Raw genomic sequence first — 12,033 nt, forward strand, 5'->3', positions numbered from 1 at the left:
ATAGTGCAAGAACTAATGCTGATTTTTCAGTTTGCATTACTGGGGGGAAATAATGGTAGTATGAAAAGACAGTGGGTAAATCCTTGATGACTTCAACAGAATTTATATTAATTTAAAAAATAAAAAAAAAAGGACAAGAAATCCAGCAATTAAATTGATAGCAGGATAATCAAAACTTTCCTGTACACTACACATTGTATTTCCCCAAATGCAAATATGTATCAGCCAAAACCTATGGTCTTTCTCAAGCAAAATTCCTCTGACTTCAGTGGAAATTATGCTTTAGAAAGCATACTTTAGAATGCTTTAGAAAGGAGATTTAAATCTTGACTCTTAATATCTACTTAACTATTATCTGGTTTTTCACCCAGAGAATAAACAACATATGCCATTCTGAAAGTCAAATACAGTTCAAACTAAATCTGGGTGGGTTTGATTTTTCCTATTATTTATAAAGGGTAATTATACTCAGGTCCAACAGTCAACCTGAAACAGCATTTTCAGTGATGAATTCTCCAAGCTCCTATCAGGTTCTTTGTGTGTTTCCTTTGAAATGCTGAGATTCCACATATTCAATAGCTTGTCCTGGTATTGAGTGTTATAAATCATGTCCATGCTTTCATTAGCTCACAGGTTTTTGACAGCTCTCATCTGCAGCCTGTGGGTGCTAATAACCAGCAAAAAGCCATTAATATCCAAAGTGCTTTATTAGCTAGCAGCACAGAGAGATGGTGTGAGGTTAAACACCAGTGGCTGATTCACAGCTTAGGAGTGCTGTGGCAAAGAGCAATTCTGTGAAGAGCCTGGTGCTGTGCAAAGCAAAGCCATGGCCAAGCTGGCAGCAGAGCCCAGCACTTCTTGCTGCCATTCCAGACCTGAGCTGGGCCATTCAAACAGCTTCTGAAGGGTCATTTCCTTCCTTTTGTTGTTTGGGGCTTGAAAAGCTCTCAGTCCTGTAAATTCTGTAGCAGCTTCTGTCTAATTGCAGAGTCCTTCTTCAGTCCTTCTTGCACACCCTTGCTGAGCTGGAGTCGTGGATCCTGTCTGCAGTGTTTCTACAGAAAGTGGAACCAGAGGGGACAGATACAGACATATAGATGGAGGGGAAAAATGGCTCTCAAATATAAAGAAACACTGGTTGACAGATCCTGTTCTCAGCAGGTCTTCCTGGAAGACCTCAGATTGAGAGTGAAATCACCATGCAAAGCATAGGCAAAAGGTTCTGTGTTTTCCTATATTTCATCTCTTTTTTTTTTTTCTTTTTTCTTCTTTTTTTTCTGTGTTTTTTTTTTTTTTTTTTTGTTTTTGTATTTTGCTTTTTGCTAGCTCAACCCTTTAAAAGAGACTTGCAGCAGTGGAAAGTTAAACTGAGGCCAAAACTTTTGTATAAAAGGCAAGCAGTTAATACAAAATGACAGCAAATTCATTTAAAAATCTGCCCTTGGTTGAAAAATTAAAATAATCTGTTAAGTGTAACTTTGAAGAAACATTGTTTTCCTTCTCCACCTTATTCCATTTTATGCCATAGAGTTTGCATGGTCTAAAAAAGGGAAAGGATGGTGTGAACAATGCTGACTTCAGCCAAAATGCTGGGACTCACACATGAGGTGAGTTTGTGCAGCTTGATTTCACACGTCCAGGGAACACAGGGAAGAGTCTTTGCATTGTTCTCTAGACAGAGTCACCTCTGCTTACTTCATTACCATTCCTTCATCCACATCACTGCAGGTAACTCTACCAACAATAGTAAAAACTGCCTTTAACCAAAGAGATCATTTTATATGAACATTTTTCTGTAGCAAGACAAACCCTCTGTACAATAGGCAATCTTGTCTAAATTAGTGTATTATTTATTTTGTACCTTTTAAATCACTTTTATTTACAACAAGCCTTAGATACAGCTCACACGCAGTAGTTAAGCTCTGGCAGTACTGAAGTCAGGGAGCTAACACATTTGCAAATCACATTTATGAGTCATAGAAAATAAAAGAAAAGAAGACTTTAAAAGAACTGTGAGGAAGGGTGACAGGACACGTGTGCAGTGCCCGCAGAGCCCCCCAGGGCACAGGGAGCAGGGCCCAGGGCCGGTTCAGGGGCTGTGGGACGGGCTCGGGCCAGCTCTGGTTAATGGCCCCACTCCTCTTCCCGCTCGCCAACTCCCTCCTCTTCTTCTGGGAACACCGAGTCACTCTGACTCTTCAGGTGCTTAATCCCTGAAAGCACAGAAGTCATGGTTAAGGCTGTGGTTAGCTTGCATCAGGTACTTTTTTTTGTGAAGGAAGAAACAGAAAATTAAAATAAGGGTAAGTTTAGTGCCCGTATTGACTAAACCTCTTAGTTAAAGTCATTTTATGGTGTATTTATAACAGAGATAGTCCCTTCCTTGAATAAAGTCTCTGAGCAATATTTGCTTCTCTTTTTTCCTTGGTAAGCTTTGGTCCAGTTTGTGTTGAACACCATTCAAAGCTGTCCTGAGGCAAAGAGAGGTCTGTCCTGACAGAGAGGAGACTGCTGGCACCAAAGCTGTGACAACACTGGGTAATTTCCAGCATGGAGAATGTGTTCTTTTGACCTCCAAGTACCATGAGGAGCTGGATGAAAAGGGTAAATACCTGTCAGAGGACATTTGAAAGTTCAGGTTTGAGTAAAGTTGAGTACCTACTGCTGGCTGGTTTCAGCCAACAAGTGGAGTAGACTTTATGAAAATGAATCAAATTGCAGTTATTTCCCTGTCTCACAAGCAGTACAGGGAAGCAGACTTCAATGCATGGGCCTAATCCCATCCTCTCAGCTCCACCTTGGTGTGATAGAATTGGAGCTGCAAAAAGAAGCAACATCAAGATAAAAAGAGAGACCAGAGAAGAAGAGTTGTTATTTTCAAAAAACCTAAAGAGTAAATACACAAGATTAGTCTCAAGGTCCTCCTGTTTATGACAAAGTGGGAATATAACTATTCATCAAAAATGCAGGATTTGAACAAAACATAAACCTGAATTAGGTTATTTTCTGGTGCCATTACTGTCATTATATAAAAATATTTTTGATTTCAATAAAGATAGTTCTAGCAATCATTTCTAGCTGTCAGGAAAAATGCTTCCCTTTTGTATCACTTCCTCTCTATGATGAGGAGAAATGACACTCCAGCTGCTTTGTATAAACCACTGCTGGATAATCAAACACCCCAATGTGCACCCTGCACATAGCACTTGTAGGGGCACAGTTTCCATAGAGGGGCTCACCCTAGAGAAGTGGGGGCAAGATACAGGTTACTGCTAATTGTAAGTAAGAAGAATTGATGATGGTGTAAATCCAAGAGTTTTGGCCCCAGTGTCACTTAATCTGGAAATTCCTACATCTCACTATTTATGGCCACACCACTCCAAAATACAGGATAGATTTTTTTTCCAAATATATCACTTGAAAAAAATTTCAGCATAAGTTACTCCAGTTCCAGAAAGTTACAAATAGCTGAAAACAATATCTTAAAATGGCTGTACAACAACCAGCTTCACTTGTACCAGGAGCCCATACTCTGTACTGGACTCTGGGCTCCTCCCTCTCTTTCCTTCCACACAAATGGCAGCACACAGTCTCCTGGGAAACTGTTGTTCTGACATAAACCGAGCAAATACATTAATGCTCCAAAGCCACAGTGCTTGTGAGGGTGCCCTGCAATAACCAAGCCATTTCCAGCTAAGGAACTGTGATACATGAAGGTGCTCAGCTCCTGCCAAGCTCTTAGCACTCCTCTTTAGCAACACCCTTTAGTAAGACAAACACTTTAAATATGATTTCACCTAACTGTAGTTAATGGACGTTTGTTTCCAAATTATGCTGTGTTTTTAAGGTAGATTTGCCTCCTGTTGTTTCCTCTGCACTTACAGAGCCATTTCTTGCACGATTCACAGTGCTCACCTAGCAGCTGCTGTTCAGTACTTCAGACAGGAATTGCTAGGAGCCAGAGTGAATCGTTTTTTTAGGGAGATTTTCAAAGATGAGAACGGGAAAGTTATGGATGGAAAAGAAGGCATGTGATACATGGTATGATGAAACCATGGAACTGTATTTTTTGTAGGAGTGAAGACTTTTGATTATATGATTTTATTGCAATATTAAATAGGAAAATTGTAGGAAATAGAGAGAAATTACATAAATGAGCATTACCTATTGATTTTTGCATGGCAAGTAGCTATTGATGTTATTTAATGATTTTTTCATAACCTCCACTCTGCAGCCTGCCTTCACCTCTGCCAATCATTTGGTTGTACAATTTCCCTTGGAAGTTTCCTTCTCTGACCAATAAGTGCACAAGACTTCATGTACTTATATATAAGCCTCAAGATGTTCTCACAGCATCAGGTTGTCAGAATGAAGTGACCCTTGGTGTGGCATTGTGAAACAAGATGCTCATCTACACAATGGAATAAATGAGTGTGAATTGACATGGAGGAAATGAAATTCCTGTCAGTAACATACGAACATGTATGACAGGAAATGCTGGTGATGTCCTGAAGCTCTGGAGCTGGGCAGGAGCACACTGGCACAGTGAGCCACAGCACAGAGCAGAGCTGAGCAGGGCTCTCCAGCGTGGCTCCAGGGGGTTATTCAGCCCCTGTGCCCACCCTTGGTCAATATGAACCACAGGACAAGCAGGTGAAGCTCTACCCACAGAGTGTTGCTGGATCAGCTCAGCAGCTTTGCTTAGCAATATCTGAATTGTTTGCTGAAAGGTTACATTCTGTTAGAGACTGAATAAAAATTCATTACTCAGGTCACCTCAACCATTTTTACAACCACAACCATGGCAACACTAATTTATCAGAAAGGATATTTCCTTCTCATATTTCCAATCTTTGTACCAGTAACACAGCCCATGCCCTCAGCTCTCTCAATCAGAAACCAAGAAGGACCAAAATGCTCTAGTTTGGGGATTATTTCTGTTCACTGATTGACCATGGTGTAAAGATGAGCATGAAATACAGACTGTAAGATTTTACTTGTAGCAAAAAAGCAAAACAAAGCCAGGATATTTTAGAAGAAATTGTTTGTATATAAGAGCACATCCAAGTTAGAAACACCAAGTTACTGATTCCACATAAATTGCACAAGCTTTACAGTATCAGTTGCAAATAGGGAGGACTGCAAATGCTGCTCCATGGGGTCACCTTGTCCCATCAATGTCCCTTTTTCCAGTGAATCTATGGGCACTCCATTTCCTGTCCTGCTGCTGCTCTGTTTCTCTCACTGGGTGCCCTGCCCTGCTCTGCCTTTTCTTGGGGATGGGTCCCACAGGGTGCCACCCATCCCACTGTCCCCAAGGGTTCCCAGTCCCCTCTGCACTGACACAGCCCCTGCCTCACAGCATCACACCCTGCCTGGGGCTCTGCTCTTCACCTGCAGCAAAAACCCCTTTCCAGACCAAACACTGCCCCTTCTCACCACTCCTGAATATGCTTCACACCCACAGTGTGTTCACATTCATCCTAATGCTACTTTAAAACAAAGTCTGTTTGGACCCTGCTAAAGCCAGCAGGACAAGAATTGGTGTTTCCCAAGGGGCTTACATTTCACTGCAGGTAATTTAATCCAGTTAATAAACAAACCCATAATTTCAAACCAGATTGAGTAGCCATACACTAATACAATTTGAACTGTCAATACTTTTTAGATGAAGCCACTGTCTCAAAGAATATTTGTAGAATTCTAGATACTTATGAATGAGAATGGGACAATTTTTTTGTCATTTTTGTAGTCACATCACATCCGAGCTGTTTCATCAGCAGCTGTCTTTTTTCTTCTCTCCATCTAACCAAAGCACCATAATAGAAAGCTAAGTAGGGTCACCAGATTTGAAATAACCTAGTGTTCCTGAATTAAGTATCTCCTGGAAAAAAATTTTTAAAATATTCAAGTAATTAAGGCAGCTCCCCATCCTATTTAGCACTTCTTCCTTCACTCTACTTCACTGCCCAAGGAAGGGTGTTGACATTTACCAAATTCAGTATTGAAGTCTGGTTGGCAGCTTGAATTCCCTAAAGTTTGAAGGGTTATTTATTTTTGTGATTTGGAGCTGATCCTCCCTCTATCAAAAACAAATTTCCAGATTTGCAGAAAGCAGTGAAAGGCAGAGATAAAACAGGCTCATTTTCAGCTTTTCAGAACTCAAATCACTTTGAAATTATCATGCAAACAGACCTGGCCAAAGAGGATAACAGCTAAATAAAAATATCTCAGACAATGCTAAACGAATTATTTTTTGGTTTCCTTAGCAAAAATGAGAATATCAAAAGAAATATCACATACTCATACCCCTAAACAGAAAAAAATGACTATTCTTTTTAATGGTACATTCTGGTTTGCACTTGCCAGTTAAAATGTTTTGACTTCTCTGATGTGTCTTCCTCAAAATGCTTTTTCCCAATTGAAGTTTTGATCTAAAATATGCCAACAAAACAAACAAACAAACAAACAAACAAACAGCCAGAAACCACAAAACCCAACCAAACAGAAAAAACCCCACAAACTAATGCCATTAAATCCAGCATCCAGCACAGGTCTTTGGCTGAGCTGGGTGCAATGGAAAGCGCTTGTGGAGAGCCCAATGAAGCTGGCAGGTCTTGCAGGGCAGCCTCCCCCATGGATGGGGATGGCCCTGCAGTCACAGGAGAAGAAGCAGCTGCACCAGGTCAGGGGCAACTTTGGGGCACCTAACACAGCCTGCCTGTACCAAGGAAAGTTACCCAAAGATGAAGGTGTCTGGATGTGAGTTGGAAGAGACCATTTTCTGACTGGATATAAGGAAGAAATTATTCCACTGAGTGTATTTTAGCACTGGTGTGATTTCCCAGTGAAAATGTGATGTGTCCCTTCAAGGAGATTTTCAGTACTGAACTAGATAAAGCATGGAACCACCTTGTTAAATTTGGTGCTAATTCTGCTTTATGCATCAAGTTGAACTGTGGATTTTCCCAAGGATCCTTGCAACTTAAGTGACTTACCCCTGCACACACATCTCCTAGGCATTTGGACTTTCTTGATCAAAAATTTGATTCTTTGGCTGGAAAGAAATTAAATCCTACTGTATATTTCATTTTTTTTAACAGATGAAATACAGGAGAGTGTACATTCCATGCAAAAGCAGAACAGGAAACCAGTAAGAAAAATGGAGGCCCAAAAACCTACTTTGGGCTTTCTCTTGTTTCCTTTTCACATAAATGACTTGTTATCACTCTCCTTCATCTGTACAATCAGTTCCTGAGACCTCTAATCCATTTTTACTTAATTGAGTGGTTTAGATAAGCTGTGCTTGCATACAAGTCAGAGTTCAGTGCTTAAGCTTTAGTCAGTAACTCTTAAAAACTATTAATTTTATCCTTCACCCTACCTGCTTCCCCTTCTTCACCCTCTACCATTCAGCACAATGATGCTCACTGGTTGCACCTTAGCAGCCCTCTCTGCCCCCATCCTCCATTGTCTTTGATCCAGTTATCCTTGTTCCCAGTCTCAAAGCTTTCTGGCCCAGTGCCTGGTGATCTCTCTCTCCATCCTTTCCAGCTTGTTGATGTCTTTGCCTCTGACAATTTTTGCCCTAGTTCTCCTTCCCCCTGGTTCTTCTGCTGTTGTAATACCTTTCTCCTTGCCATTTTCTCTGATAGTAATTTTCCCTTCCATCCAAATTAAAACTGTAGAGTGCATCTTCTATGCAAGCTTATGGAAGTCTAAGACAATACCTCAAAGTGGTCAAAATCAAGCTCTTGATCTGAAGTCCTGTCCAAAACATTCACCTACCATGAATAATGCTGTCATTTCTCCCTGATATTTAGGCTTACACATTTCTGATTTCCACTCTTCTCTAGATCCCTATATCCAATTGTCATCTGAGTCTTGCATGTTTTTGATGCATCCCATATAGACTTTACCATTTATCCAGACTTTGAAACTCTCCTTATTCTGGGCCTTCACTACTACAATGTCTCCTTTTCCAAGCCTTATAAGTGTACCTCTTCTGCCTCTACTTTCCCCCTTGAATTCCCTCCATTCATTCCCTCCAAGATATTTCAGATTAATGGTGGCTATTTATACTTCCAAGGAAAATTTTTTCATATATTAAGGGCATCATCCACACTCAAATCAGGAAATGGTATGACTTTATTTCTCAAATTGCTAGGCTTTTAGATTAGCATTTTCATTCCTTCTCCTAAAGTTCTGGAGAGGTACAACTATCTGCTTCCATGCCTACTTCTAAATCCTCCTCAAAATCCTCAGTTATGGAATTTCAGAAACACCCTGAGAACATTTTTCTTGCCAGCCTTCTGAGACAAAGGCTTGTTGCTTTCCTCCCTATCATTCCCTATCTGTTCCTAAGCTTGATTGCTACACCCTAGCTGGGAGTTCCCTGGTGCAACAACCAGCTTCTGTTAAATGTTTGAACAAGGTTTATGTGGCATGGACCAAATTCCTGGTGTGGGTTCCTGGATGCTTCATTAACCTCAATAAGATATGACAAGAATTGTGGCACACAGCCATCAGTGGGTGATTACTGAGCATGAACAAAGAGCCAGACAATGACTGGTGTTTGTGTGCAAACACAAGATGCCTTTTAAATACCTCTCCTTGTGCCATGGTCTCAAGGGACTCTGAGTGGTACCCATGCCTGTAAGTTTCTGTTAAACAAGGTTTCACAGAAGCTTGATAACCAACATGCAAGGGTTGCCCTTAATCCTGTAGCCAGTGAGTTTGAATACAACCAGGTCTTTTCTTTATTATGCAAATTTTGGTCCCACTCCTCCAGAAATTAATGAGATTTTCTCTTACTATTGTTAAAGAAAGAAGAGTCAACATATGTAACTGATGTTAAGTACCAGTTACAAAGACAAAACCCCAGCTACTGTTTATTTGCAGTGAATTTATGTAAAATACTGCAAATTACTGTTGTATGTGGTTTTAAAGTTTGAGATATGAGATAAACAAGTCGATACAGAAAGTAGGTGCACTAGATATCCTCGAACTCCTGTTTAGATTAGCCTAAAAAAAGGAAAGTCAGGCTGTCATTCTATGGTTTACAATTGCTGTAGTCTTCAAACACCAGCAGATATGGTGGACTTCCAATATTTAGAATGAAAATAATCTGGAGCACCAATTTGGCAGTTTAAACTATGCTAACATTAGAGCAATATATAAATAATAATTTTAAAAACCATCCATGTGTTGCATTATTTTATACCTCAGCTGAAATTGAGGAGAGAAAAATTCACACATGTTGTGATTATGAGACCAAGACATTATTCAGCCTTGCAAGTTCATTTAATTTTTTTTTTGGTCTCTCTAATATGCATGACTAAACCAAAACAAATGACCTGATGCAATTGGCAAATATGATGGGGTTATGCAGGTCACATATCTGATCTGGAGCAGATCAGATCATCAGCATATTCAGCAGGTCATCATGGCCCTGCAGAGGTTTGTGCACCATCATTCAGAAACCCAGCAACAAAGTATGACTAATCTCCTAAATGTCTGCTGGTTGCTGCTAACTCTTCTCTCAGCTCAAGTCATACAATCCTCAGTTGTCATGGTGAGCCTTTTAAAAGTCAAATGCTGAGGCTTGTTTGAGGCTACTTTCAGTCAAAAGGCTCACTGTTAAACTAGCACAATGAAGACTGTATGAGAGCAGCAAAAATCATGTTGCAAATGTCTGGCTACTTTCCATTTTGTTCTCTGGGACATGGCTTTGCACTTCCCATTTTTCCCTCTCAGAAAGGCTAGAAGCAGCACTGGCTGCTGAGGAGAGGCATGAAGGAGCTTCTTGCACAGAAAGGCTTTTGTTGTCCCTCCACAGGCTGCATGGAGAGGGGTCAGCTGAAGGAACTGCATCTCCCACTCACAGGAGCCTAAAGAGCACACAGAGAGGTCTTTGCTGCCCCAGGCAACTTCTGCCTGTATGGAAACATCTTGTCCTGCTGGCCCTTCCTTCCCTTGCCAGTCCTCAGAGCTCAAATGAGGAGCAGAAGCTCCTGCAGTCAGCCAGCAAGTGCATGTTTCAGCCTCCATCAGCCCCAGCCCAGCCTTAAGCATCCTGTGGACAAACAGAAAATATTTCTTAGCTGATTCTGTGGAGGATGGCTCTTGGTCAAGTACCTCAAAAAGTTGATCAGGAAAACATGCAGAGGTGGCTTCCACGCCAGATTCATTAATCTGGGCAGTACTCAAGGCTCTGCTCCCCACAGCTGGGCCAGCAGTCAGGAGAGGATCAGAGTTTTTCAGCTGGCACTTCTCCATCCAATCTTTCACAGCTAATAGACAGGCTTAGTGCTGCTGATGAGTGTGCTTGAATTCAACCAATGCAGGCAGACCTTCAAAGGTGCTGTGCTTTGACAGGTCCTGGGGAGCTTGTTAGATGGTCAGAATCTCCTCTGGAAGCCAAATCTGACTGGGCAATGTGTCTATTTGCTGGAATTGCTAAGCCCTCACTTTTAACATCAGCACCATGTTCAGTCAGGCAGCTGTCTGCCTCAGAGTAGGTCAAAATCACAGGGCTGGCAGAATTGTTCCCTGATGTCAAAGGATTACAGTAATTCCACCAAATAAAAGGCCACATTTTCAAATCACTAATCAGCTGCTCCATAATAACAGAAGTCAAAGGCTCTGCTACTGTCACAAATTATGTGCTAGAAACCACTGGCCTTAAAAGTTCAAGAGTAGCATTTTCTAAACACAGCTTCTTTCAATTAAACCATCTTACACTTTCACAGAACACTTCTATCACTCTTGGGATTCACCACATGCTACTCCAGCCTGTGTATCCACTCTGCATGGATTATCTCAAGCCAGGAGGCTAAAAGTGGGAAGCAGGTTTTACAGCTAGAAAATCACATCAGCAAAGACTTGGGAAAGCTGATGCTAATGACAGCATGAAACAATGCTCAGTATTGCAGCTACAGAAGATAAGTCTGTTCAGAGGTAGGGACAAGCCAAATTTTAGTTATATAGACTGCTATGTACAAAATAAAACAATTTTATCATCCTATACGTTATAAGTAAGTAAAGAAGAAGTAAAGGAGAATTAAATAAATCTTAACTTTCATAAGAAGTCTTAACTTCTGCATTCTAAAATATATACCATTGTTCAGCCTCAAATATGGATCAAGTAGAATTGGGTTGAAGGATGTGCTTGACACCAGAGATTCAGTTATAAAAATAAAGGTCCTTTCCAGGCCTTGAAATCAGTGAGCATTAACAAAAGTGGTCCTCCAATTATCTCTAGGAACAAATGCTATGTTCACAGCTACTATTCCTACTATTACAGAGGATAAAACAGTTTGCTCCCAGTTTGTTAAAAGGTTAAATGGTAACTTATGTGTGAGGAAGGGAATCAAATGTCAAAGTTGTATCTCCTCTAATCTGTTTCTGCCAACAGTGGCAACCAAGAACATTTTCTCGTTTATAATTTTTTTTTTATTTCTTGAGTTCTTAATGGGAAATTTCTGACCTGCTCTCCTGGCCACTTCTCTTAGTGCAGCACATTTACATCTGTATGTATTCATGTCCCAAACTCCTGCTGGTGATGTGCAAACCAGTCTTCAAAGCAAATGCCTGAGGGATTTGCCTTCAGCAATTAATTCTTGGGGAAAATACTGTATTAAAGAACCTGAACTGAAGGAGTCTGAGCTTTTTGGACCTTATGTGGGCTGACATTTGCCCCTAGTTGGTCTGTGAGGTTCTTATGGTTGCACTGTGACAAAGAAGCAGCATGACATTTTATCCATGCCATATGTTTTAACTTCAAATTAAATTACATCCATTCAAATGGCAATTTTTGTTAAGGTTTAAAAACAATTTGGCTGGCAGAGCTGTGCTGCTGGTGGGGAGAGCTGGAGCTGTATGCCTCTGTTAAACCTTCAGGGAAGCCCTATGCTGTCCTGGCAGCACAGCCAGCACCAGCACGGGGAAAAAGGGAAATGCTGCCTTTCTGCAAACCTCTGAGCAGTAGGAACAAAGCCCAGCATTTTTTCCTGTGATTTACTTACTGTGATT

General features: G+C 40.8%; 1 protein-coding gene across 1 annotated transcript in view; it reads right to left on the reverse strand.

Annotated features, from left to right (window-relative positions):
- Positions 1-1,280: 1,280 nt before the first annotated feature.
- The window catches only part of PPP1R1C (protein phosphatase 1 regulatory inhibitor subunit 1C), a 43,536-nt gene continuing 32,783 nt past the window's right edge, over positions 1,281-12,033 (reverse strand). The window contains 1 exon segment of the mRNA XM_056496835.1: positions 1,281-2,213. Within this exon segment, the coding sequence (XP_056352810.1) occupies positions 2,125-2,213 (89 nt within the window). The 3' untranslated portion in view covers positions 1,281-2,124.

The sequence above is a fragment of the Oenanthe melanoleuca genome, chromosome 7, assembly GCF_029582105.1.
Source record: "Oenanthe melanoleuca isolate GR-GAL-2019-014 chromosome 7, OMel1.0, whole genome shotgun sequence".
NCBI classification, from domain to species: domain Eukaryota; kingdom Metazoa; phylum Chordata; class Aves; order Passeriformes; family Muscicapidae; genus Oenanthe; species Oenanthe melanoleuca.